The following is a 27498-nucleotide window of genomic DNA, read 5'->3' on the forward strand; positions in this document are numbered from 1 at the left end:
GAGCTTCTCGATGGCCCTGTGGGGGCAGAAGCAAGTCCTGGGGGTGGAGGAGCGCCTGAAATGGGGGAGAAAGGGGAATTTGACCTAGGTAAGTTAGAGGGGGTGTGCCAGGCAGAAGGTGGGCATGAGCAAAGGTTCAAAAGTAGGGCCCAGCACACAGGCAAGGTGAGTGGGAGCCTGAGTCCACAGAGCAGAACCGGGTGAGGGGAGGCTGGCAGGAGTCTGAAAAGGAGGCCCAGTGAGTGCAGAGTCCGCCTCTACCTCTGTGTTAGAGCTTCCTTCAGGAAGTGGGGAAGGGATCAGGCAGGCAGAGCCTCCCACAGGGGGCACGGGTGAGAAAAGGCAAGCTGGGGGCTGGGGGTGGAGGAAGAGGAGTAATCCAGGGGGTCAAGTCTGCAGGACCCTGGGTAGAGGATGAGGGGGAAGAGGAAGTGAGAAATGGTGGCTGGTCTGGAGGCCATCGTGTTAAGTGAGATGGGCCAGCCACAGAAAGACAGCCCCACGTGTTCTCTCTCCTGTGGAAACTGAAAAAGATGACCCCAAAGGAAAAGAGGAACTATTAGGGATTAGGGAAGGGGTCTGGGGAGGGGAGAAAGGGGAGGGCCAGAGAGAGCAGGGAGGGGGGGACCACGAAGCAGGACAGATGCACGTATGAAATGTCACGGCACCCTCTGATGTGTACGATTAGCACGGTTAATATTCATAGCTCAAAAAGGTGTGAGTATAAGGGGATAATGGTTTTGTTGACAAAAACACGAAAGTCAGGTGGAGGAAATGAGAATGGATCTAATCAGTCTCCACAGAAGACGGGCTGGATCCTCTTAGCTTACAAGATTCTCTTTTTTTTTTTTAAACCAGGGCCCTTTACCACTTTACCACTGAGCTACATCCCCAACCCTTTTTATTTCTTGTTTTTCTTTGGTACTGGGGATTGATGCCAGGGGTGCTTCACCACTGAACTATATCCCCATCCCTTTTTTTGTTTTTTTATTTTGAGACAGGGTCTCTCTAAGTTGCCTAGGGCCTCACTAAGTTGCTGAGGCTGGCCTTGAACTTGCAATCCTCCTGCCTTAGCCTCCCAAGCCACTGGGATTACAGTGTGCACCATCACACCTGGATGCTTTTTATTTTTTTAATTTTGAGACAGGGTCTCACTAAGTTGCTGAGGCTGTATTTTTACCCATCAATTATTATGGGTCCTCCCGGGTGTCATTTATGCATGTGGAGGAATAGAGAAGAAAAAGAAAGACAGCGATAGCCCAATTGACCAGGGGCCTCCTTGGATGATTCAAGTAGATCAACTCAGGGGTTTAAAAGGCAAGCATGACGCATCCCTAAGCATGTGCTGATTCTATGGCAGCAGCAAGCCCTTTTGCAAACCAGCCAGCTCCAGCAGCAGCCTGAGCCAGAGAACAGCGCAAACCTGGGACCCCTGCAGAAAGGTCTGGTGTCCACCAATTTTTTACTCAAATTATTATATTTGTCAAAACCAAGACTGCCGGCTGCTTCCTGCCACTGTTTATTAATAACTATCCTCAACACAAGCTCCTTGGGGAAGCCGGGGAAGCCAGCCCCAGGGCCCAGGCTGGCATCCTGCCAGGCGTCTGAGACAGCCCCAGGGGATGAAAGCGCTACCCTTCCCAGCTCCTTCCATGGGAAGTGAACCCCACTGTGGCGCCCTCTCCAGGTCTTTACAGGAGTCCAGGGCTCGCCTTCAGTAGGGACAGATGCCACAAAAGATGGGCCATCAGCATTAGGGACAGTTGCAAGATCATCCAGGAAACGGAGGACCCTAGGGGACAGGAAAACCTGCTCCAGGTGGCTGGGTAACTGGGAGGCAGAGCTGGCACTAGAGTCCTGTTTTACCCGGGCCTCCTGAGGCCAGGAATCTTTCCACTGCGCTCCCTGTGTATTTGTTGTTATTGTCACCAAGAATGGAGCCGGCGGCGTTCGACGTCGACTTCTTGCACTGTATGGTGACTCCTGCAGCAGGCAGGAAGAGTACGATTAAGACGAGTTAAGGAGATGCGGGTATCTTCTTGACCTGCAGTCTAGGTTTGGGCACTGGGCCTTCTTTGCTGTGGGGTAACTGAGGGGGCCTTCTGGGACACGACCCAGCTGGTCCAGGCGCTCACCCGCTCCCACCCTCCCAACCCCCTCTGCCAGTGGACAGTGGGTGTAGACACCTGCCTGCCGTCCTGGAAGCTCCGAAGGGACCAGGCAGGCAGGCAGCAGATGACGGCGGCTGCAGGGACAGGCAGCGCGCGGCTGGCGCGCAGGCACCGGGGCGCATGGGACTGGCCCGGCCTCGAGCCGGGGGCGCGGGCAAGCGCCGAGAGCTACCAAACGGACGCGGCGTCGCTGGGCGGTCGCACAGACGCGCCGAGGGCCGCAGGGACGCCAAGGGAGCACTCGCACGGCGGGCAGCGGCTCGGGTTCCCGGCGGAGGCGCAGCTCTCGCCGGGCGCGGGAGGGGCGGGCGCAGGGGCGGGGCGACGCCGGCCCCGCCCTCCAGGCCCCGCCTCCGGGTCGGCGCTGGGCCGTCCGCGCGTTGTTGGTTTCGGGTTGTCAGGCAGCAGCGGCTGGGCTGCGGGGAGCCACCGGCAGACCGTGGTGGGAGTGCGGCTCGGTCATGCCCGGTGTCGCGGCCTGAGCCCCCCCCCCTCCGCCGCAATCATGAAGGACAGCGGGGACTCCAAGGACCAGCAACTCATGGTGAGACTCTTCACGCTCCTCCTCTCCCCCCTCCAGACCCCGAAACCAAACCTCCTCAGACAGTGTCCACTAAGAGGATACGCAAGGGACAGGGCCTGGGACTGTCCAGAGCAACTTCGCCTAAGTCCCAGAGAACAGGTGTCCAGCAGGTATGGTGGCTGTCCACCTGAGGCTGGAAAGTTAACCCAGCTCCAACGCACAGCCCACAAGCATCGCCATCCTCCAAACCGGAGCAGCCTCAGGGGCAAGAGTGCGCTCTGATCCCCAACAGGTTGGACCTTCTGTCCTGAGATGGAAAGTGGGGGTTTCCTCGTGAGCCAGTGGGGATCTCCCAGCAGGGGTTTGGAGTAAAGATAGCTGAGGACCACAATAGGAAGACAAGACCCCCCCTCAGCCACCTGGTGCCAGGAGAGACGCCCGGGCTGGGTAATAGCTGGCCCATGGACTGCAATGGAGACACCGTCCAAGTCGGGACTCTGAATCCAGGGAGAAGTTCTGGAAGTGGCCAGCATGGGGTTTGGGCCAGATGAGGAAGTGGGAGTAAGGGTGGTGGCGTGCAGGGACAGAAGGTAGATATTCTTGGTTATCAGCAGTCCTGGGATGGAATGAGGAAGAGGGGACGCGGTGGCTCCAAGGCCAGTCTTGGGTAGGGTCTTTCTCTCCAGCCCTCTTTCCAGCTACCACCTTCTGAGGCCTGGGAATGGGCTTCAACACCAGCAGGTGCGATGATGTGGCTGGAGGATAAAGTTACCACCCCTGCACCCTCCGTAAGGGACCCTGCCTCCTGAAAATGCCCCAACTCCAAGAAGCTCCAGGGTCTAGAACAGCCTCTCCAGCAGGACAGGGTCCCCCCCCGTCCCCCCGTGGAGTTCAGCCAGAAGGGCAGGGCAGGGACCTCGGAAGGTGGAGTGAGGCCCTTAGTTTCACCCACACAGCGGACAGGTGTGTCCCTTTGATTAGCAAAAGAAACCCTCCCCCTTTCCCCACTGAGTTCTTTGGGGAGATTCATTCCTCAGTGACATTCTTCTGGGGCAGGAATGTGATCACAGGTGGCTAGGATGACCAGGGGAAGAGAGACAAGGGTATGAGAGTTGCCAGTGGCCTCTTGCCCAGCTGCATGCCGACTGCCAGGCCCCATCTCACACACCCCCGTGCCTGCACCTGGGCGTAGTGCGTCATCCACAGACACATGTTGCCACCGGTGCCCAGGGAGCCATGGATGTTTAATTTGGGCGAGTGACTGATGCAGCCTGAGCAGACTGTTCCCTCCCCTGTGGTTGTCCCCGAGGCGTGGGCCCCTGGAGAGACGGGTAGACTCGCACATAGCCTGACATGCTCTGGACCTGTTGCCCTCTGACCTAGGCAGTGACCTGGACTCACTGAGTTTTCCTTAGAACAAAGGAGCCTGGGTAGGTAGCTGGACTCTGGAGAAGCCATGGCCCTGCTTGCAGGACGAATTCCAAAGCCCACTCCTCCTCCTCTCCCTCCACGGCCTGCATGGCCCTCTCCTTCTCATTCTGAGGTCTGGTCTTCTCTCCCAGGTGGCGCTCAGGGTCCGGCCCATCAGCGTGGCAGAGCTGGAGGAAGGAGCCACCCTCATCGCCCATAAGGTGGACGAGCAGGTATGTGGGACTGCAGCCAGGAGCTGCAGGCAGAGGCTGCTCAGACGGCCCAGGGCACCTGGCGGGGGCAGGAAGGGCCTTCTGGCTCCCAGGGTCTTCCTCCTCTGCTCCCTGAACTCTTGACTATACCCTTGACATCGTCATCAAGGAAGCCAGGGCCTCTCCTTTGGAAGTCTTTCCGGACTGATCCTGGAAAGCTGAGCCTTATGTAGCCCAGGCCCTGGTCACTCATCTCTCAGGTGCCGTGGCGTGACTCCATGTTAACACGTCTGCACACATTTACAGGGTCAGAGCTGGAGCTCACCTCCAGGGTGTTCCTGTTTTGTAAAGTCCTTGGCTGTAAAGTCCCTCATGATGACAGGGGCAGGATACGGGACACAGCAGTACTTGTCCAGTACCCACAACATGCTGGGGACCATGCTAGGAGCTGGGAAACTACAGTCAATAGGAAAGATCCTGTCCTCCCCCATGACCTACAGTCCGGCGCAGGAGATGAGGCATTAATGAATCGAAACAGACAGGAGTTTGAAGCTAATGCAGGCTCTGAAAACTGCATAGTGGGCTGGAGTCGTGGCTCAGAGGTAGAGCTCGCACATGCGAGGCCCTGGGTTCGTTCCTCAGCACCACATAAAGATAAATAAAATAAAGATCTTGTATTCAACTACAATAAAAAAATAAATGTTTAAAAAAAATTGCATAGTGCCAGAGAATAGGGGGAGCATGGGCTAGTCCTGGAGGTGAGGGAAGACTCCTTTAAGAGACGTGCTTGAGCTCAGACAAGTAGGAAAGGAGATAAGTGCACAAGGGGGGGAAATTTTGACCAGAGGGACTTGTATGTGCAAAGGGCCTGTGGTGAGAGGGATGATGATGCAGTGGGATAACAGAAAAGGCTGGCTCAAGCTGGAGAGAGGGGCAAGAGGTGTGAGATGGGGCTGGAGACATGGGCGGGCTGGACCAAACACTCTGTGGACGCAGCCTGGATGTTTGTCTGAGGAGGCAGGTGAAGATTCCGGTCCTGGGGTGTTCAGGGTAATGGTGGGAGCAGGTTTGGTGCCCGGGTAGAGCATCACAGTGGTACAGCGGTATGAGAGTTCCAGTGGCCTCTTGCCTCTGCTCCAGGGCTGTGCTGCTGGCTTCTCCTGCTGGCTTGTCGGGGTGGTGCGGGGGGCTGGGCCAGGGAAGTCAGAAGGGCACCCTGCAGAGCAAGGCTCCCTGGGGCTCGGTCCCTGCACCCAGGCTCCGTCCCTCAGGCCAGATGCAAGAGCGAGAATCAACAGACCAGGGTGGGGCACAGCCTCCAAGGCCTGCCCGCCCCTGGGCTCCCAGGCAGGTGCCCACTAAGCTGCCTCCTTTGGCTGTGATAGTGCAGCAGGGGCCCAGAAGAGCCACTGACCAGCCGCCCGGGTCGCTTCCCTGGCTTCTCAAAGGCCTCTGGGAAAGCAAGGGGACAGAGAAGGCCCCGCCTGCAGGGGTCGAGGCCACTGCACAGGGCGAGTGCACAGAAAGGCCGTGTAGGTCCTGCCTCCGCCGGCTGCGTGGCCCTCGGTGCCACCTCTGTGTGGGGACAACAGTCGTAATGACTTCTTTAGAGGGCCTTTGAGGGGCCGAGTGTGCAGGGCTATCTAGGCTCGGTCCAGCGGGAGCGATTCACAGGAGCTGGTCACCCTCACCGGCTGGGCCCGAGGTCCCCAGGGCTGCTGGACCAGCTCATGAAGGGGCGTCCCTGAAGAGCCAGAGAGCTCAGAGCAGAAACCCTGCAGCCGAGGCCACTCCCTGTTTGTCCCGTTTTCCCCAAGGATATCAGGTCCTTGTTTGGGGACAATGGTGTCTCTCTTGGCTGCTCCTGGCTCCCAGCTGGCCCGGGGGCTGATAAATACTAACTGATGGGAACACTCCCGTGGAGGGCTCGGCCCATTGTGCGGCCACACTCAGGGAACACTGGCTCCATTCTGTCTCCGGGGCAGGGGAGGGGCTGCCTGCAGATCCAGCCTAACCCTGTGAACGGCACCTCCACTCGGCAGAAGGCCACCAGCCGGGCAGTCCCACCAGAGCTGCCCCTCTGTGGGTGGAGAGGTGCAGAGAGCTCCGTCCTGAGCTCCTTCTGTCCAAGACAGCCTTGTCCTGGGGGCCTGGCCCAGCCCTGAAGCGGGCAGTTTGGGAACGGCCACAGCCAGGGCTGGGCTGGGAACCTCCTGAAGCAGGCTGTCCCCCTGACAAATGAGGCCCTGGTAGCACGGACGTTAGGACATATTATGGGCCCAAGAGCCACACGGACAGCAGGCTTCCCTTGTCCCCTGCTCTGACCAGCCCCTCCACAGGCCTCTCTCCAGTGGCCCTGAGATTTTCCTGGCTCTGGCCCAGAGGGAGGCTTGGGGGTCCAGTCTTGTTCAGCCTCCCAGAGGAGGCCAGTCAGCCAGGTGACTCTCTCCTCCTTCCTCCTAGGGCCTGGGGCCCAGTGGTCACCGGGGTGAGCCTGGGAGCTTGCCCAGGACCCCGTGGCAGTGGTGTCTCTGTCCAGCCAAGGTGTCCCTGGGCCCAAGTGGCCCGCATGGTGCCCTGCCTCCTATAAAGAAGGTGTTGGGTGGGGCTGTCCCCTGTTTTCCGTTGCTCCCTGGGTTGTGGCTGTCATGGCTGGTGTGGCCCAGCCCCTCGGGCCTTGGGCTCTGGGCCCTGCCTCTTGCTGCCTGCTTCCTGCCTGCCACGGGGACCGGTGGATTCCTTCCTCTGTTGGTGTCGTCTGGGGCCCATGGGTAGGGGAGCCCTGAGTGGCATAGCCTAGAGGTCCCCACCCAGGGCTCTGCCCCTGGGTGGTCAGCAGGGAGGGGCAGTGTGGCAGCCCAGCCCAGTGGGTCCTGAGGGGGAGAGGTACCGTGGTGTCCCCCACTGGCTCCAGCCTCCTTCATGGGGTCCCAGAACAACTCTCCTTAGGGACAGACGTCACCGTTCTCCTGGGGACACCTGGAACTCAGAGATGATATTCAGTCTTGCAGAGGTGGGCCCCCCAAGCAAAGTGTCCTTGGGGACAAGAGGTTGGTGTTCCTGGATTCTGGAGAAGCTGGAGTTAGGACTTGGATTTTTAAAAGGGCCAGTTCAGGTGCCTTTTGGGCCTGGGGTCCCAGGTTTCCAGTTCAGCTCAAGACAATAATCAAAAGGCTTCCTTGAGGGTCCTTAGAGGACCCTGTGTTAGAGGGCTCATGCATTCGCCTGCTGCTTGGCAGGGGTAATATATGTTCATCCACCTCAGGGGCCAAATTATGGGAAGGTTTCAGGCCCCTGAGTTAAAATCCTCCTGCCTCCCCCTCTCTGTGTCGGAGTGCTCCATATGGCCCCCCAGTGGCCACCTCCCTATGGACATGTTCCTGGAAGAGTGTGCTAGGAGCTCTGTGCCTCGGGTAGCTTCTGGGGTGGGAGTGGACCCTGAAGCCAGGCCCTGAGGGAGGACCCAGGGAGGGAGGAAGGGCCTTGAGGGGGTTCCAGACAGGAGGAGAAGCCACCTCTCCCTCCCCCACAGCCTGCCAACCCTCCCCCCTGCATCCCGGGCTGTTCCTCTGCAGGACTTAAGTCAACAGACAGTTGTATAATCCTATAATTAGCATTTATCTGCTTGCAGCCCAGCTGCCACCCTTGGTTCCTGGGGTCCTGTGGAGCCCAGGAGGGACCCTGCAGGGGGCCCAGCAGCAGGACCAAGGTGGGAGGGCAGGACCAAGGGGGAGGGGAAGGAGGAGCGAGGCAGAGGGGCTGGAGGGTGTGGCGGGCGTTGTGGGTGCAGAAAGGAGAGCGCGGTGGGAGAGAGCCCCGCTCCCGACAGAACAGAGACCCGCAGCACTGCACCTGGGCTCCAGGAGACCCAGCCCTGCCACGTCTGGCCGGGTGCCCATGGGCAAGCCGAGACCTCCCTGGGCCTCTGTGGCCTCCTCAGAAGACGGAAGGACAAGAACCTGCTCTGCACACCCCAGGGGTAAAGGGCGATGGCGTAGGGGGGCGTGTGGCCTCACAAGTGTGGTGCTGTTGTGAACGGAGAAGAAAGCGTTAGGTGACAGGTGCTAAGAGCCAGAGACAGTGACTCCTATGGGGCAGCTGCCTTGGGCTCCCTTGCCTGCCTGGGGGACAGCAGAGCTACACGCCATCTAGGCTTCTTGGCCCTGTTGCCCCCAAGAGCTGAGCACAGTGGCAAATGACCAGGGAAGGTACAGGACTCTTTGCCTTACCCCTTAGCCATCCCCACAAGGTCCCCAGCCCCTGCCACACCCTTTGTCTCTGAACTGTTCATTCTGGACATTTAGTGTAATGGGTCATACAATAGGTGCTCCTTGATGGCTGACTTCTTCCCCTTCGTGTAACGGGTTTGAGGTTCACCCGCATGACAGCTGACTTCAGAACTTCATTCCTTTTCCTGACTAGACACTATTCCATGGCATGGATGAATCCAGCCATCTGTGAGCATTTGGGTTGTGCCCACTTTGGACTGTTGTGTATAATGCTGTGAGGACACAGGGACTCTTACACTTATTGCCTGGACAGGTATAGGAAAGGATTCTTGTTAAAAATGCAGATTTGGGGGGCTGTGGTTCAGTGGTAAAGTGCTTGCCTCGCATGTGTGAGGCACTGCGTTCGATACATTAAGATACTGTGTGTTCATCTACAACTAAATGAATATTTTTAAAAATGCAGATTTGGGGCTGGGGATGTAGCTCAGTTGGTAGAGTGTCTTCCTTGTATGCACAAGGCCCTGGGTGCATTCCCAAGCATCACCAAAAAATGAAATGCAAATTTGTGGGCCCCCCTTTTCCAGAGGTTATGATTGTGTGAATCTGGAGGTGCCTGGGAATATGCATCTTACAAGCACCACTCCTGGGGGACTCTGATAAAGGCAGCTGCAGACCCACTGATAGACACACACTAGACCCCCTATCATTCTGAATCTAGGGGTCCTCAGAGTCCTGTAGCCAGTGGAGATGTGACCAGGACAATCAGTCTGATGGGACTCTGTCCTAAGCAGCCTGCTGGGCCTTGGTGGCTTTACGAGCTCAGCAGACTCTGTTCTGGGCTTCTCTGTGCAGCCTGGAGACTGACAGAGCCCAGGGACCCTTTCCTGGGATCAAAGTCTCCTTTATTGACAACTCGTAAGTTGGTACAATCTAAATAGAAATATGACCAGCATCAAATTCTCCTTAAGGAAAAAAAAAAAAGGATAACCAGAAATAGCTACACAGGGCTGAAATCCACCCAGCCAGGACCAGTTTTGTTTTGCTGTGCTCTGTTTCACCGTGTGGGTAAAGGGGACGTGAGCCTGGCTGGGGATGACCAGAGCCAGCCAGAGACTTCTGGGTAGGATGGAGGCTACAGGTTACAGGAGGCTCCAGGAGGACCCTGTTGGTCCTCCCTGACCTCAAACTGGGCCAAACTGGAGGCCCAGAGAATGGATGCCACGGGCAGGGTCACACAGCACTGGGCCACATTTGTGGCACCCCCACCCTCAGGGACCTTCACTGCCAACTGTGGAGGCTGGAGAATAGCCTCGGCCATCATTTTTTCATCAGGGGCCATTTTGCCCTGAGGGGACATTTGGCAGTGTCATAACTGGGGGCAGGGTGCTCGGGGCATGGAGTGGGCAGAGGCCAGGGATGCTGCCAGACATTCCACATGCAGGGCCACCCCCGCCGCCAAGAATGACCAGAGCGGGATTGAAAAGCCCTGGTCTAGGCGCAGCTGGAAGGCCAGGAGGAGTCCTGGGAAAACCGCCAAGCCGTCAAAGCCCCGGCAGCTGAGTAGGCGCAGCAGGAAGAGCCCCTGGTGTGCTTTGTGCAAAGGATTTCTCACCTGTCCCTGGGCCCAGGACCCCCTCCCCAGCAGGATCTCACGGGCTCCGAGTGGGCAGGAATTCCAGGCGGGAATTCCACTTTGTACCTGCACAGAACTAGAAGTAGGGCTGGGAATGGAGGCTGTGGAGTGGAGGCTGTGGAGTGGAGGACCAAGCTGAGTTGGGAGGCCTGGGGCTGCTGGGGCAGCTGGGCTTGCAAGGCAGAGCCCTGGATACGTCCACCTTCCCTCTCCTGGCCTGTCTCCTGCCCCCTGGCAGCACTGACGGCCCCTGGCCACGGGCATTCCCTGGGGGTTGGGAGAGAGGGTGCTCGCGCAGAGGCCAACCCCTGGGGCTGAGGGAGGGCTGGGCTGACGTGCCATCTCAGGTCCTGGCTGCACCCACATCCCCAGGGCAGGGAGCCACCTCGGGAGGTGCACTAGTTTGCAAAGCTGCTGTAATAAGTGGCTTTCTGCTGGGTGGCTTGAAGAACAAGCTTATTACCCCACAGTCCTGGTGGCCAGAGTCTGAAATCAGTGTCAGGGAAGGGTCTGGTCCCGGTCTCTCTCCTTGGCTCATTGGTGACTCTCCTCACATCACCTTGCCTGTGTGTATCTGTGACTCCTCTTTTATAAATGGTCTTGTTGAGGGAAGGGAAGGGCCCGCCCTTCTCCCGTCAAGCCCTTGTCCTCACTCAACTGATTACAGCTGCAGCCACTGTATTTCCAAATAAGGTCACTGTCTAAGGTACAGGGCTGGGGACTTCATGTGAACTTGGGGCAGGAGAGAGGAACACACAACTCAAGTCCTGACAGGTGGGCTTTGCCTCATGGGGCAGCCGCTGTCCCCTGTTCACACCGAGAGTCGGGGTGCAAGGATGGGGTGAGGAACCTCGATTCTGGAACCAGCTTTGGACCTGACTGACTGCACTCTGCAGCAATGGCTTTGGGTGGATGATTGATCCAGGCTCAGTCTTTATCTACAGTCCAGCCATAGCAGGAGTGCCCACTCCTACAGCCGCTGAGCACGCTGCCTGGCATGCTCAAAAGGCAGCTTTCTTCAGCAGACATCCCCTGGGTACATGCTGTGTGCCAGCCAGCGTGACATTTAGAGGGAGGCTCCCAGGGTGAGGGCTTGAGTGCGCTCACCGGGGGCCTGGGCACAGGGCGCGCAGCATGCTTGCCTGGGTAGATGCCTGCAAGAAGCCTTGGATCTGTCTGCGGAGATTCCTGGCAGAAGGGGCAGGAGGTGAACCCCCAGCTCTGTCCAACTCTGCGTCTCTCCCAAGAAACCTCAGCAGTCCGAGCGGAGGACTGCCACCCACAGCCTGCCCTCACCTATTTGCCTTGCTCATGCTTTTCTCTAGAACATTCTCCCCCAACTCTGTCAGTTCTCATCTGTCGGACCCAGTGCCAGCACCACGTCTTCCAGGAAGCCCTCCCGTCCTGGCAGGATTAGGCGTCTCCTGCTAGGTGCCACCCTCACCTGTTTATTAAAATGACCAAGGAGTGTCAGAAGGCAGGACACCGGCCTCACTTTGTAGCCTCCAGGGCCTGGCCCAGGGCTCTGCCTCCCTGAGTGTCCCAGGTTGGTCTCCTTAGCAGCTCCAGCCCCCTTCTCCAGCTCACCTGGCACAAGGGCTCCATTGTGTGGCAGAGTGGACAGGAGGGAGGGGCAGGGGCTGGGCGCAGACAGATGGAAGCCAGGCAGAGCCTCTTTAAGTGGGGACCGAGGCAGCTGTGCCGCAGCGCACTGTCACAGGAGCGTTCACTGTCAGAGGAACCAGATGCCCGAGGTGCCGTGACCCTGGCAGTGCTGGAGGTCTTGGGAAGGTCATGGGTGGGGATGGGCAATGCATGCTGCTCACCCTCCCCAGCACTGAAGGCAGGAGCCCTGGCACCCGAGGTGGGAGCTGGTACAGTGGGTCGGGCTCCAGTTGCATCCCACAGGGCCCCGCGCCAGGGGACTCGAGCCAGGTTTTATCTTCAGTTGAGTCTGAAACTTGATCAGGGCTCCTGCTGCTGGCAGCCGGGGACAGGGACCAGATCCTGGAAGAGGCTTGAGGAGGTGACCAGTGGCCAGGCCAGCTGGGTCCCCCCAGTAACAGTGCAGCCCAGACGCCTTGGGCTTAGCTCTCTGTGGCCACCAGCCTTTGGCCGGCTGGGAGGTGGCCTTCTTTCCCCTACCCAGCCTGTCTGGAGCCCTCATCTTTAACTGGTTTACCTGGAATCCCATCTGATTGGATAGGACCTCTGCCAATCAGATGGGATTCCAGGGTCCCCGGGCCCCTCCCTCCTGGAGAATCTGAGAAGGGCCTGGGCAGGTTAGGGTGTAGTGAGCACAGGTGTGTGCCTAGCCCAGGGTCCAGGAGTGAAGGCAAGGGGCTTCCATCCCAGGACATAGACAGAATGCAGAGGGGAGTCTGCTGGGAGTCCCCAGGTCCTTGACCTCCTGGGACTGGGCCTCCCAAATCCTCAAGCTTGACAGCTAGAACCAGAGGGACCCACCGCAGATCTCCTAGGTCCACGAGCTCTGCTGTGCGCCCGGGTCGGGCTCCTGTCACCTCACGCCAGCCTCTGCTGCCCCTTGTGAGTGGCCACTCCCTATGCCTTGTCTTTCTGCAAGCTGTTGGGGACATCACTGGCCCCGGCCCTGCTGCTGACCAGCGAGGGAGCGCAGTCCCGGTCTCTGCCTCTGTGTGGCGACCACGCTGACAGCCTGTACCTTTTCCTGTTAGGACTAGGCTGGCCTCTGTGTCCAGGGCCGAATGAGCACCAGGCCCTGGGTGAGACGGGGAGTGAGAAGAAGGTCCAGAGGATAGGCAGTGCCTGCCGGGGCCCCAACCCTGGCCCTGCCGACTCCTAGCAATGTGACTTTGTGCCTGAGTCCACCCATCTGAGAAGAAGAATCCTGAATTCACATTAAAGGCTCAGTGAGGATCAGCCGCAGAGAGTGCGCGCGGGGCGTGAGGCTGCCCTGCCCCTCCTGCTCGTGGTGAAGGGGCCACCACCTGGCACTCTGTTGAGCTCCCCGCCCCGGGGAACAGGCCCGGCTCATTAGGAGGCCAGCGCTGTGGTGGCTTATTTCCCCTGGCTGTCTGCAAAGCCGGGACCCCAGGGAGCCCGGGTGTTCCCAGTCCCCAAGCAGCACTTAGAGGTGCCAGTCACCTGGGACGGTGGAGGGGCAAGGGGAGAGCGCCTGCCTTGTGGGGGCCCAAAGGGACAGATGACCTCTGTGCGAAGGTGGGGTGTCACCCAACTGCTTTTGCTTTTTTGTCTTTTATTTATGTTTGTGGTTCTGGGGTTGAACCCAGGCCTTGTGTGTGCAAGGCAAGCTCTCTGCCAACTGAGCTATGTCCCCAGCCCTCGTTTTTTGTCTTTCAAAAAGTTTTCTGGATTTTTTTTGTTTTTGTTTTTGCTTTTTAGCTGTTTTGCTATTTCGTTTTGTTTCTATTTCATTTTTTTACCCCTCTGGATTTGATGGCCATCCCGGGTGGGGAAGTAGGTGACCTCCCTGTCCCCTGCCTCCACCTCTGCTCTCCTCTTAACAGCCCCTTGAAGGACCACTGGGCACTTAGCATATGCTCACCCTTGTCTCAGGATCTTCACAGCCCTGCGGGGAGGTAGCACAGAGGAGGAGACCGATGCTCCGGCAGGTCCCAGTGCTTGTTCGAGGCCACTCTGCTTCTGAGAGGCAGGGCTTGGATTCAGAGGCTGTCCGGATAGTGCTCTCCAGCCCTGCTTCCCTCATCCCGCACCCCATGAACCAAGGCCTCCAGGACTCTGAACATCTTCTGTGGCTTCCGTGAGCCTCCACTGACTCCCCCACCCCACCCTAGGCCAGGACTCCAGCAAGGAACCAGGCCCTTCCTCTGCCTCTTCAAACAGAGCCCAGAGCAAGTCCCAGCCCACGGAGGATGTGGGCAGAGTGGAGTGGCCTTAGAGATTGTTCTGGAAGAGGGGTCCCTCAGTCACCTCAGAGCAGGGGAAGAACCCAGCCAGTGGGGGAGCCTCAGCGGGCACTGGGTAGCTGTGCCCCCGTCCCAGCTCCAGTCAGGGCCCCCCCAGGCAGACCCCCAGCTCAGGCTCGAAGCTGTCAATCACCCAACTTCCCCTCAGACACAAGTGAGCAGCCCCCAAGCCCACCTGCTTTCTTCATGCTTGTCCCCTGCTGCCCACCGCTACTGTCACCTGCTGCCCGCTGCTATCTGCCCTGCCCTGCCCTGCCCTGCCTGTGCCCTGCCTGTGGGCTGCCTGCCGAGTGTGGAGGGACGAGGCAGCCCAAGCAGGGTCCCAGCTGCCACGCAGCTGCAGGGAGGTGGTTGAGTCTGGGCTTCAAACCCTGATCTGGGTGTTGAGCCCCGGCCCCCACCAGCTAGCGTGTGGCCAGGGCGGTGCCTCTGCAGACCCTGAGCCCCACGTCTGTCCAGCGGGAGTGACGACTGTCTTCCTGAGGGACTCTGTGGGGGCAGCAAGGCTGGGTGGGTAGGGTGGCCCAGCCCCATGGTCGCTCCTCCTGCGGTACAGGCGGCACCGTGGGCAGCGTGGCAGGTGGGAAGGAGCCAGGATCTGAGCTCTGCCAGCGTCTGCGGCACCCCACAGAGCTCTCTGCTCCCTGTGGCTGTGCCCGGCTCACAGGAGCCGCTGTTTGTCATCAGGGAGGCTTCTCCTCCGGGCATCCTAGGCCAAGTGTCCAGACCTGACACCCAGAGAGTGGACAGGGGCAGGAATGGGCCCTGGGCTCTGCGGACCCTGGGTGACCCTGGTCTGCCCTTGGCAACCTTTGCAGATGGTGGTTCTCATGGACCCAATGGAGGACCCCGATGACATCCTGCGGGCACATCGCTCCCGGGAGAAGTCCTACCTGTTTGACGTGGCCTTTGACTTCACTGCCACCCAGGTGAGGGGGGCAGGGCCTGCAGACACTCATGAGCCTTCTCAAACCTTTGTCCCACTCGGGGGCCCTGCCACTGACCCCTACCTTCCCTCCATCATTGGCTCGGTGATCAGATTTCCAGAGTGTCCCCATTTAGGAAGTCTATGTACACCTGCCTGGCACGCACACCTGTGTACACCTGCCTGGCACGCACACCTGTGTACCTGCATGGACACGCTTGGGTTAGCACCGCCTGCCACCCTGCACAAGTCACCTGGAACACTCCATGGTGGCCCACATCAGAGCCAGAGGAGGAAGCCTGAAGCCCGTCTGGCATGGGGGCACAGGTGGAGGAGCGCCTTAGGGAAGCGGACACCCTCCCAGGGACCCCCTTCTCGCCCGTCTTCAGGAGGCTCCCAGGAGCAGATGGAAGGTGTCCTTGGGGGCAAGGGCCAGAAGCCGGCTGTGGGGCGGCGTCTCAGGTGTCCTGAGTGCTCCACAGCTGGCGCCCCAGGGCTGTACGGTGGGACGCGTCCACCTTCTGTTCCCCCTCCTCCCGGCCTGGGCTCCTGGGACAGAAGCCTCCCTTCTCAGGGCCAGGACATCTGTGGCACCTGTGCTCTGCCCTGTCTGCCGCAGGCCCCTGACGGTCCCTCTTTTCCTGCAGGAGATGGTGTACCAGGCCACCACCAAGAGCCTCATTGAAGGTGTCATCTCAGGCTACAATGCCACCGTCTTTGCCTACGGCCCTACGGGTGAGGGGAAGCCCAGTAGTGGGTCAGGATTGGGGTGCCCCTGTGTGCCCCACAGGAGCCAGGCCTCTCACCCTGCATCAGAGAGCTAGTGTGGTCCCAACTAGGGTGCAATCAAAGATGGGGTGGGCCCTAATGTCCCCTAGGGCCTCAGTCCCAAAGCCCCGGCCCCAGCCAAGGCCGACGCCCTTCCTGTCCCTCGCCACCTCCCTGGCTGTGGGCAGTGGCCTTGAGGACAGAGCTGGGGTTTCCAGGAGCACCTGCCCAGCAAGGCCTCACTTCTTCCCCCACCCGGCACTGCCCAGGTTGCGGGAAAACCTACACCATGCTGGGCACGGACCACGAGCCCGGCATCTACGTTCGGACCCTCAATGACCTCTTCCGTGCCATTGAGGAGACCAGCAATGATATGGAGTACGAGGTGTCCATGTCCTACCTGGAGGTGAGCCCCACCTAGGCTTGGATAAGAGGTGCATAGGAGGGGCTGGCCCACCTGCCCGAAGCCAGGCCCCAGGCAGCTTCCTGGCTGCTCTCCCACGTCCCTACCTTACAAAAAATGAGCTCAGAGAGGTTAGGCTACTGGATCAACATCACACAGTAGGTGAGGGAACAAGCCTTCAGACTCAGGACCCTGTGGCTCTAAAGCCGAGCCTTGCCCGTTGGACCTTCTCTGAGTAGCCTTGGCAGGGAGCACAGAGCCTCCCAGACAGCTCCCCTCCCCACAGTCCAGGGCCATTCCTCAAACAGAACCTATCTGCCCATGGGAGGGGGTGGGGGAGCACACCGAGGACCGAGGAGCCGGCTGGACGCCATTTGGCTCCCGAGGGGCAGATAATCTCCCCGGTGACAGCCCAGGAAGAGCAGCCAGGCGGAGCTGCCCGCAGCTGTCCAGCTGGCAGCCAGCGAGGCCCACTTTGTGGCCCCGGGAGAAGCGGCCTCAGGTCACCTGGAAACGGCAGGGCTCCCCCACCTGCCCACGGTGTCCAGCCGTCAGGAGGCGCTCTGCCCCGGCCCACCTGTCGTGAAGGGGTCCTCTGGCCTGGAGCCCCCTGGTCCCAGTGGGAGGCCTCCCACCCCCACCCTGCCGTGGAAAGGAAGGGTCACTCCCCAGCCAGGCTCCCCTCCGAGGACCTGGGGCCCCGAAAGTGTGACCTCCTGTTCCCTTCGTGTTCAGGAGGGCGGGGACCAGGGCCTTGCCTAGACCTCCTGCTCTTACCCCCGCCCCCCACTGTCCCTCAGATCTACAATGAGATGATCCGGGACCTGCTGAACCCTGCCCTGGGGTACCTGGAGCTGCGGGAGGACTCCAAAGGGGTGATCCAGGTGGCGGGCATCACCGAGGTCTCCACCATCAATGCCAAGGAGGCAAGTCTTGTGCGGCCAACCCAGGGCCATGCCGAGGACACGAGGGGCAGGAGGGGTGCGGGCTGAAGCAGGAACGGCTGGTGCCCAGCTGGGCTTTGGGGGCCAAGAACCCAGAGTGGCAGCAAGAGGGACACTCCACTTGCCACATGCCCACTGCACTGGCCAGGGCAAGGGACCAGGCTACATGGCCTCTGCACTTACACCCTCCAGAAGGCTGAGGCCACCTGCCAAGCCCCTCTGCACACGGAGGCCAGCCCACCCCACCTGCCCTTTCCCAACTTGCCACATCCGATGTCCAGTACCAGGACGGGGTGCCAGACCCGCCCCGCCCCCAGCCCCCGGGGCCCCGGCTCCTCCTCTGGGCCCCACACGTCCAGAGCTGCCTGCCCCCACCCCAGATCATGCAGCTGCTGATGAAGGGCAACCGGCAGAGGACCCAGGAGCCCACGGCCGCCAACCAGACGTCCTCGCGCTCCCACGCTGTGCTCCAGGTGGCCGTGCGTCAGCGCAGCCGGGTCAAGAACCTCCTGCAGGAGGTGCGGCAGGGCCGCCTGTTCATGATCGACCTGGCGGGCTCCGAGCGCGCCTCCCAGGTGAGGCCAGCCGCAGGGGGGGGCTGCGGGGAACGGGGGTCGGGGAGACCTTCCCCCAGATGCTGGGGGCTGGGGAACAACTGGGGTCAGCTTCCAGGGGCTGGGGGAGAGGATATCCCAGGGAGGTGGGGGATGAACAGGCCCCCAAGGTAAGGCACCAAGGATGTCCAGAGGGTAGGAAGGGACGGGGCCTCGGGCAAAGAGCCAGGGCAGCGGTGGGAGGACTGGAGAGGAGGGGAGGACAGTGGGCCCGATGAGGAGTTCAGGGGGAGAGAGAGGCTGTGGGCAGAGCGTGGAAGAGGAACTGCCAGTCACATCAAGGAGAGTAGAAGGTCCTGTCCCTCATTTCTGGCAGCATCATTGTGCCCCACCCTAAGCCTTGCTTCCCTGACCTGTGGCCTTGGATGGTGGCACCTCCCAGCAGACGTGGGCCTGGACCCGTTCCATGGACAAGCTTGGGGTTCATGGTCACCTGGGCAAGGAGGCCAGTGGTGTTGCTGTTTACACGGGAACGGCAGCCGGGGGAGTGAACCGGTTTCAAGTTTGAACGTGGGTTCAAGTCCCAGAGGCCTTCCTGGAGGGGTGTGAGGAGGAGCCGGGGGAGAAGGGCGTGTCCTCCCGCAGCTGGTCCTGCAGCACCAGGATGGGCAGACATGGCTCCCATGGAGTACTATGGGCAGAGCCCCTGGGCCTGGACACCGTCCTGGCAGGCCAAGAGGAGGAGAGGAGCCACCCTCCACCACCCATGCCCCCTCCACACACACACACACACACACACACTCACACACTCACACACTCTGCAGCGCCCCCTAGAGCCCGTGCTGGAGCTAAGCAGCCCCAGAAGCCACCTTGTGGACTGCACCCTTCTGCCCAGGGGACACAAGGACCCAGCCACTCTCAGCCCTGCCCCACGGCCTTCTGTCCACCCACCTTGTTCAGAGGCTCCTGTTCTCGCCTGGAGAGCCCCCAGGGACACCTGGGAGGAGGGCGGGCCAAGACTCTCTGATGTCACGTCCAGCTAGGTTTCAGGGCCCGGAGCAGAGAGCAGGGCTCACAACCCATCTCACCAGGGCCTGGGAGATGGCTTCAGTGAAACCCCACCCCTGCCCCTGCCCCCCCCCAAGGCCCCAGCTAAGCCTTTGCTCACCCCCAGACCCGGAATCGCGGGCAGCGCATGAAGGAGGGGGCCCACATCAACCGCTCCCTGCTGGCACTGGGTAACTGCATCAACGCACTGAGCGACAGGGGCAGCAACAAGTACGTCAACTACCGCGACAGCAAGCTCACCCGGCTCCTGAAGGTAACAGCGGCCCAGCCCAGGCGCGGGCACCAGGGCAACAAATAAGCAAATCCAGGAGGTGGCTCGAGCCCGAGTCCCAGCCCACGGGAGGTCGAGGCCCGAGGATCACCTGAGCTTAGGAGTTTGAGCCCAGCCCGGGGAACAGGGTGAGACCCGACTCAGAAACAGACAACACAGAACAGAACAGCCAGCTACATGTGAATCTCAGATAAAAAAATGTAGTGTCAGTGTAAGTATGTCCCATGCAATACTGGAAACATATTTACACTTAAAAAAAAAGTTTTCATTCATTGATTATCTAAAGTTCAGATGTACCTGGGTGTCCTGTATTTCATCGAGAACGCCAACCAAAGGGTGGCAGCAAGAAGGGACAGGAGCTGGACCTGACCCCTTTTCTAGGTCTGTGGGTCCAAGAGAACCAAGAGCCATCTGGATTTACTTTGGCAGACAGTCGATCTCACGGCTTAACTGTCCCCTCCTCTGTGCAGGGATGCCCTGGGCCTTATGTTCTAGGGACATCACTGAGTGCCCACTCCTATCTGGGCCCTCTGTCCAGCGTTTCACCCGAGTCCTTTAGTCTTGTCCGTGACTCTATGAGTTGGGGAGGGCGTCTCATTTGCAGATGAGGAAACAGAGACACAGAGGATTTGAGGTGTTGTCCCGGGGCTCGCACCACGGGGCGGTGGAAAAAGCACAGAGGTCTCCTGGTCAGCCCGGCTACAGCTCTCATGCACGGGCATCAGCTGCTGTGGGGACTGCATCCACAAGGCAGGGAGGTGGGGACAGAGGCAAAGGACTGCCATCTACAAAGGCAGGCAGCTCAGGGTTAGGAGTGAAGTAGCTCGCGTCTCACAGCTGGCAATGGCCGAGCCAGGCCTTTCGTCCTCCTGTGCTGTTTACACCACATGGTGCCCAACAGCCAGGCCCCATGAGGTGTGCAGGAGAGAGACAGAAGGGGGCAGGGGAGAGAACACCCCCGGGGGCACCAGGAGCAGCCTGCAGGAGGCACTGCAGGGAGTGGTCACCGGGACCTGACTCCCCACGCCCCCTGCAGGATTCGCTGGGGGGCAACAGCCGCACCGTGATGATCGCCCACATCAGTCCGGCGAGCACCGCCTTCGAGGAGTCCCGGAACACCCTGACCTACGCTGGCCGCGCCAAGAACATTAAGACCAGGGTGAGGGGCAGGCCTGGCGGCGCACACAATGTGATCCTAGCAACTCGGGAGGCAGAGGCAGAAGGATCGCAAGTTCAAGGCCAGGCTCAGCAACCTAGTGAGGCCCTGTCAAAAAAAAAAAAGTGCTAGGGCTGTAGCTCAGTGGTGGAGCACCCAGTACTGGGGGGAAAAGGAGATGAAGGTGAGGGTGAGGACCCCAGGCACAGCTTTCCTGACTCGCCCCTGCCCCCACCCCAGCCGTCACCCACTGGCCTCACCCAGTCAGTGTGACCTGCCAGCCCTTCCCAGCACCTGAGTGCCTGGAAGTCCGAATCCCACGGGCCCTCTTTCTGCCATTCCCCACCTGGGCCCTCGGCCCCAGCCCTGAGGTCCCTTTGACCTCTGCGTTTCCCCAGCACCTCGTCCCAGGAGCCACGATGAGAGGTGGTGGCCCTGACAGCCCTTACTCTGGGCTCTTTAGCCTGTGATCTCCTTCAGTCCTCACACGAGGCAGTGTGTGTCACTGCTTCCTCAGTACACATTTAGGACAACAAGGCTTGGGGACCTTAGGTGACTTGCCAGCTGGTCAGAGATAGCGCGCAGACTGGAGCTGGGTGCACCTGTTGGGACCCCTTCCGCCTAGTAAGAGTCTGTCCCAGCCTGTCCAGGAGTGGAGCAGGCAGCGGGTGGCTGCAAGGCAGAGCTGGGAACCTTCTTCCAGCACTGAGACCACTGTCACTGTCGTGGGTGCTTGAGGTCACACTCCCGTTCCAGAACTTCCTGGGGGGAGGGAAATGGTTCACTGATAGCTCAGCAGGTGGAAGGGCAGGAACTGAGGCAAGACGGGGGGTGGGCAGTGGGCAGGCCAAGGGAGCACTGGAGCTTCAGTGGTGCTCTGAAGACTGGAGAGAACATTCCAGAAGTGTGGAAGCAGGAAGGGCAGAGATTCCGAAGGTGGGAAGGAGATGGTGTCTGTGTGGGCGCGGGAGACCGGGATAGCTCCTTGACTAGCGCAGGAGTGGAAGCAATCAGAGGTAGTGGTGGGCGCTGAACCCAGGCCCAGGGCTCGGGCAGGCCCTTCACAGCAGGGAGCCCTGCAGGTTGATGAGCAGAAGCAGCATTTTCAAGTCACAGGTCTCGGAGAGGCAGGCCGATGTGAGAGGAGGCTGCCATCCAGAAGGACTGCGAGAGGCAGAGGGAGGAAAGAGAAGCCCCCGCCCCCCCCTCCCCCGGGGCCGTGGGGAGTGCACGGAGGCAGGCTGGGTGACTGCAGCCCCTCTGCCCCCACCTCCTGCTCCCCACAGGTGAAGCAGAACCTGCTCAGCGTCTCCTACCACATCGCCCAGTACACCAGCATCATCGCTGACCTGCGGGGAGAGATCCAGCGGCTCAAATGCAAGATTGACCAGCAGGCCCGGCGGGGCCAGGCCCAGGGCCAGCTGGGGAGGGGTGACATCCGCCACATCCAAGGTGTGCCCCGGGCAGCAGCCCTCCACCAGGTTGTCTCTCCCTGCTCTGGGGACAAGCAGGGCTGGGTTCATCCAAACCCTGACTCTTTCTGGCTGGGTAGGCTTGGGCTAGGCACTCAACCTCTCTGAACCATCTAGCCTTCCCCTTTAAATTAAGATCACCATCTCTGCTTCAGAGAGTCGGACATTAGGTAGGATCACACAAGTGAGAGACTCTGAGCATTTAGCTGTGTAGGACTTAACACTGGAGGTGGCCACTGTGGTGCTATGGGGACATGTCTGCCACCACTGGAAGGGGCACATTCCCCCGTAGACTTGTGTGTTTGCTATGATGGTTTTCGAACATGGCAGTGACGTGTAGGGTCACCTGTGTGTAGCTGACACACAGGTGCTTGGCGCTAGCAAAATCCAGTTCATATGGAGGAGCTAGGGTCACCTTTGGGCCACAGCCTAACTGCACCCTGTGGGAGTGTATCGAGGGAGGATAAGGTAATCCAGGAGGTCTTCCTGCAGGAAGCGGCTGCACAGGAAGTGGGGGCAATGCTTTGGGAAGAAAGTGTGGAGAGGGCCCTGGGTGGGCACAGACCTTATTGGTTTGAGCCTGTCCCCTCCACTGACCTCCCCACCTGCCACCGAGCAGCCGAGGTCCAGCTGCACAGGGGGCAGGGCGAGCAGGACCAGATGGGGCCGCTGCGGGAGCAGCTCATCAGCGCTTTCCAGGAGCAGATGGATGTGCGCAGGCGCCTGCTGGAGCTGGAGAACCAAGCCATGGAGGTCCAGATCGAGACCTCCCGCCACCTGCTCACCATTGCCGGGTAAGCACCGCCCACACAGCCTCCAGGTCCCGCCCCTGGCCTGGGAGGGAGGAGCTGGGGTCGTAGGCGCACACTGTCCCCAGGCCTGACCCCGTGTCTTCCTGGGGGTGGGGCTGTGACAGCTGGGAGCACGAGAACTCCCGGCGGGCCCTCAAGTGGCGGGAGGAGCAGAGGAAGGAGTCCTACACTAAGGACGACAGCGAGAAGGACTCAGACACTGGCGATGACCAGCTGGACATCTTGGAACCACCTGAGGTGGCCTCCGCCCGGGAGAGCATCGCGGCCCTGATGGGCAAGCAGAAGCAGCTGCACAAGGAGAAGGTGTCTGGGGAGGGGAGGAGAGTGGGTTTAAGAGGCAGGCGAGGAGGGAGACCTAGGAGGTCAGTCCACAAATGCTGGGTGACATTGCTAAACTCTTCAACCTCTCTGTGCTTCACACTCCTCATCTTTCAGTGGGAGCAGTCATGATGCAGCCCTCACTGGGCCTTTGGAGAGATTAAAGTCAATGCCTGGCACACACCAGAGAGTCAAGATCAGGGCTTTCCCGTAACAGGAGCCTCTGTTCTGGGGTTACCCAAACTAGGGGAGGGACTTCAGGGTATAATGAGACCTGGGGGCTGGGGCTCCGCAACTAGTTATCCACCTGGCTCCAGGGTTGGGTGGGTGGCTGGGGCGCAAGAAAGTGCGCAGAGACCGTGTTGGAGCAGCCCCTGGTTGTAGGCCCAAGATACCCCTTCTGAGGGTTGGCCTCGCAGGGTGCCCTACCCCATTCCTGGAGTTTGGAGGCTGGAGGGGCGAGGACAGATTGGGCAGGCGGGCGCTGCCTGGTGCTGATCGCCCGCTGCCCGCAGCTGGCGCTGGAGCAGCGCTGCCGGGAGTTGCGTGCGCGGGGCCGGCGCCTGGAGGAGACGCTGCCGCGGCGCATCGGCTCGGAAGAGCAGCGCGAGGTGCTGAGCCTGCTGTGCCGCGTGCACGAGCTCCAGGTGGAGAACACAGAGATGCAGTCGCACGCGCTGCTCCGCGACGGGGCGCTGCGCCACCGCCTGGAGCAGCACCGCAGCCTCTGCGACGAGATCATCCAGGGTCAGCGGCAGATCATCGACGGTAGGGCCCGCGCCCCGCGTGTCCGCCCCACTGGTGGAGGGCCCGCAGGCCCGCGCTGAGCCCTGCCCTCCCCTGCAGACTACAACCTGGCTGTCCCCCAACACCTGGAGGAGCTCTACGAAGTGTACCTGCGGGAGCTGGAGGAGGGCAGCCTGGAGCGGGCCACCATCATGGACCGCGTTGCCTCCAGGGCCCTGCAGGTGGGCGCCTGGGCGCGTGAGCATGTGGTGAGGGAGGGGCTGCCGCCCAGGGCAAGGCCTGGAGAGTGGGTGGCACCAGGCTATCTGGCACCCCAAGGAGGTGACTTCTTTCTTACTCCACCCAAGCTTTGCCAAGCCTGAGTAAGGTCCCCACCCAGACGCTGACGCCTGTCCCTACCCAGGGTCTGAGGGCCAGGATAGGCCACCTGAGATATCCTGAATGGCCCCAGATGCCCTCCGAAGAGACCAGGCCACCAGCAGCACCACTAAAAAGCTAAAACCTGGCCGACCACAGCTTGGCCCCGAGGATCCAGAGCCCAAGGCCTCCCAGCCTAGGTTGCAGGCCATGTCCTGTGTGTGCTCTGTCACCCGGTACCGTTGCCTGCCCCAGGACCAAGTCTCCTGACGGTCTGCCCCTGCTCTTTCCTTCCCCAGGACAGTTCCTTGCCCAAAATCGCCCCAGCAGGAGCCACACTGACCCCAGACTCTGACCTGGAGAGCGTGAAGACGCTGAGCTCTGAGGCTCAGCACCTGCAGGGCAGCACACTCCCGGCCCTGGGGACGGACAGGTGAGGCAGCCTGCTGCCAGCCACCTGCTGTGTCCTGTCTGGGATGCCACACTGATCCGTGCTGAGTGGGAAGATGAACTAGAATGAAAGGGAGGAAGTGGCACAGGCCTGGAGCTGGGACTCCCGGGTTCTCTGTCCCTTTGGGCCAGCAGCTTCTCCCTGGGGTGGGCTGGGATGTCATAGCCACCCCATCCTCTCTGTCAACTTCAGTGACGCCCGCCACATGTTCAAGGCCAGTTCCCGGGCCTGGCAGGTGAAGAGCTCCTCTGTGCCCACCCCGCCTCCCATCCAGGGTGGCAGCCTGGTGACCCAGGAGGTGAGTTCTGGGCACCTGTTAGCTCCAGGAGCTCTACTGCTGGGGTAGGGGCTCAGGGGTGGGTACCCAGCAAACAGTCTTTGCAAAGCGGCCACCACCTCTGAGACCCTGCAGCCCTGCTGAGTGGGGCATGGGGTCCCTGTTCAAGGCCTTCCTTTTCCCAACCACTTCACCCCCAGGCCCTGCCTCCAGACAGCCTGGGTAGCCATATCACCTCTTCCCCAGACAGCAGCGAGAACCTGTCAGAGATCCTCTTGTCCCACAAAGGTGAGCTGCCCCCTGCCTGCCCTGCCTGGCACCCTCTAAATTGCTCGGCTCGGGGGTGGGAATGTGGCAGTGGAAGAGCGCACAGGCCCTGGGTGCAGTCTCCAGCATGGTGACTCACACCTGTAATCCCAGCCACTCAGGAGGCTGAGGCAGAAGGATTGCAAGTTCAAGGCCAGCCTCAGCAATTTAGCAAGGCTCTAAGCAACTTAGCAAGACCCTGTCTCAAAAAATAAAACGGGCTGGGGACGTGGCTCAGTGGTAAAGCACCTCTGGGTGTTTTAATCAGTCAATCACCAGTACAAAAAAAAAAATGATCAGTTCACCCAGCCCAAAGCCCTTTCTTGTTCTCTGCCCTGCTGAATGAGCCCATGCATTGAATGCTGCCACTCTATAGAGACACGAGTGCCACCTGCTCAAGGACACATAGAGATGACGGCACAATCAGAAACTGAAATGGGGACACCTGCACTTTGAATCATGCCCCCCCTGCCCACTCAGTGATCATTCTCTGTTGATCGTCTAAATGAGCCTGTGGGGTTAGTTTCCCATGCCATTTACAGATGAGTGTGTCTTAGCCAGCAAGCCAGGAGTCCTGTTTCCTGCTCATTTCTGCCAGGCAGAGACGGGGTGTAGAGTGGCCCTGACCCCATGTCCTGTGCTGCAGAGAGGAAAGAAATCCTGACTGGCACCAAGTGCATCTCGGTGAAAGCTGCCCGGCGGCGCTCTCAGGCCCTGGGCACGGAGGGGTGCCACCTGCTGGCGCCTGCCATGGAGCGCAGCAGCCTGTCCCTGCACTCTCTGAGCGAGGCTGACAATGCCTGGCCACCAGGCCCACTGGCATGCAAGCGGCCACCCAGCCCCACGCTGCAGCACGCTGCCAGCGAGGAGAACCTGTCCAGCAGCACAGGAGAGACCCCATCTCAGGCGGTTGGGCATCGAGGTGGCGGCCCTGGGTTCTGGCTGCACGGCCAGAAGAAAAGCCCAGGCAAGAAAAGGGAGGAGTCCCTGGAGGCGAAGAGGAGGAAGCGGAGGTCCCGGTCCTTCGAGGTCACAGGGCAAGGGGTGAGGTGTCTGGGTACCTTCCTTGTGGGTGGTAGCTCAGGGCTGGCTTCTTGCAGAGCCCTAGGGCACCTCCAGCCCTGCACACCCTCGGCTCCGCCCTCCACAAGGCCTCTGTCCCAGGCTGGCCCAGGAGCCAGGCAGAGCCCTGTGTCAGACCCTCAGGCAGTGCCTGGCCTCACCTCACTGTTCCCAACCACCACAGCTCTCCCGCCCCAAGACACATCTCCTGGGGCCCCGGCCCTCAGACAGCACCTCGGACCACAAGACGCCAGTGGGTGGGCACCCAAGCCCTGGTGTCAGGCACCTGGGAAAGGTCACGCTGCCTTTGGCCAAAGTCAAACTCCCCACTGGCCAGAACACAGGTCAGTACCCTCAAGGGAGGGAATGGGGAGGGGGAGGCCTTGCCAGCCCAGGGAGAGGCATGTCGAGGTCCCTGCCCCTAGGACTGGCCCTGACTGGAAGCATGCTTCTTGACAAACATCATAGGACTAGCAACTTGGGCTACCCTAGGGAGCCCAAGGCCACAGGGCAATGGGGGAGCAGATGGCAGGGCATTTCTCAACTACTGACCCTGGCCCTTCCCTCTTGTAGGCGCTGGAGACCTCTCAGCCCTTACTGTCCCCCCCAACCCAGCTGGAGTTTCCCGAAGGGTTACTCATGGACCCCACCTGCACCACGGGTCAAGCACGCATGGCAAAGATGGACGCTTCCGGCACAACTGAGGGGTCCTGCCTGGAACCAGCTATTCTGCCCCCAAGGCTGAATGGGGGGTGTAGCAGGGAAGGGGAAATGGACCCTGGGCATTGGGGATCATCAGGTGGAGCAGGAGCTCAGAAGGTTGGGGCTCCTGAGACCCAAGAGTTGTGGGGGTGTCTGCGCAGCCTTCCATGCTTCCAGTGCCACAGGGAAGGGAGGCGAGCCCAGGAGGCCCTCCAGCCCTGCTCAGAACACTGTTGCCAAAACCCTGCACACACCTGGGTTAGTCTTGGCCTTGGCGATGGGGGAGGGGAACTGTAGTGGGATGGGCTCCTGGGGCCACACCTGGGGCCAGGGCATTGGGATGGTTGGGGAGGGCCTGATAGGTACTTCACGGGTGATGGCTGGGGGTGGGGAGGGAATCTGGTTTTGTTACTTGGATATGGCTTTTCTTTTTTCCTCCTTCCTTTTTTAACAATAAAATCCCGTTTGGTTTGATGGTTGAGTTGCAAACTAGACCTTATCTGAATGTCGCGTGGGCTCTGTGGTTGGGTCCAGAGGTGGGGCGGAGTCAGGACGAGGTCACTCCAACCCCAACTCTGAGGGAGGGAGAGCTCTGTGGTCAGCCGGATGCTGCTTCAGCCAGCTTCTCTCCCCCTCCAACACCGCATCTCCTCCTGGCTGGCTGCAAAGACACTGCGGAGGAAGGGGCATTTCTCCAGATCCCATGCCCCCTCCCAGGAGAGAGAGGTGCAGGACTTGGAGTGGCCAGGCTCAGAAGGCCTCACCCCTCAGATGAGGTGGCTGCTGCTGGAGGTCAGG

At 60.3% G+C, this 27498-nt stretch overlaps 1 protein-coding gene across 3 annotated transcripts; it reads left to right on the forward strand.

Moving 5' to 3' along the window:
* Positions 1–27174, forward strand: Kif19 (kinesin family member 19). 3 transcript variants are annotated; one of them, XM_046463470.2, is made up of 20 exons: positions 1–88; positions 4257–4337; positions 14926–15036; positions 15680–15767; positions 16070–16206; positions 17004–17129; positions 17528–17722; positions 18876–19022; positions 20077–20199; positions 21483–21648; positions 22288–22462; positions 22585–22783; positions 23314–23566; positions 23645–23766; positions 24202–24335; positions 24546–24651; positions 24831–24918; positions 25583–25980; positions 26183–26342; positions 26572–27174. In XM_046463470.2, the coding sequence occupies exons 3-20, from the start codon at positions 14926–14928 to the stop codon at positions 26700–26702; spliced, it is 2859 nt and encodes a 952-aa protein (XP_046319426.1). In that variant the 5' UTR covers positions 1–88; positions 4257–4337; the 3' UTR covers positions 26703–27174. The 3 variants fall into 3 exon arrangements, with proteins under 3 accessions (XP_046319426.1, XP_046319425.1, XP_058441285.1); XM_046463469.2 differs by lacking the exon at positions 1–88 and adding an exon at positions 2559–2715; XM_058585302.1 differs by lacking the exon at positions 1–88 and adding an exon at positions 2559–2715 and having other exon boundaries at positions 25583–25965.
* Positions 27175–27498: the final 324 nt, after the last annotated feature.

The sequence above is a fragment of the Marmota monax genome, unplaced genomic scaffold (assembly GCF_021218885.2).
Source record: "Marmota monax isolate L192 unplaced genomic scaffold, Marmota_monax_Labrador192_F-V1.1 WCK01_AAM20220418_F8-fsc00208, whole genome shotgun sequence".
In the NCBI taxonomy this organism is placed as follows: domain Eukaryota; kingdom Metazoa; phylum Chordata; class Mammalia; order Rodentia; family Sciuridae; genus Marmota; species Marmota monax.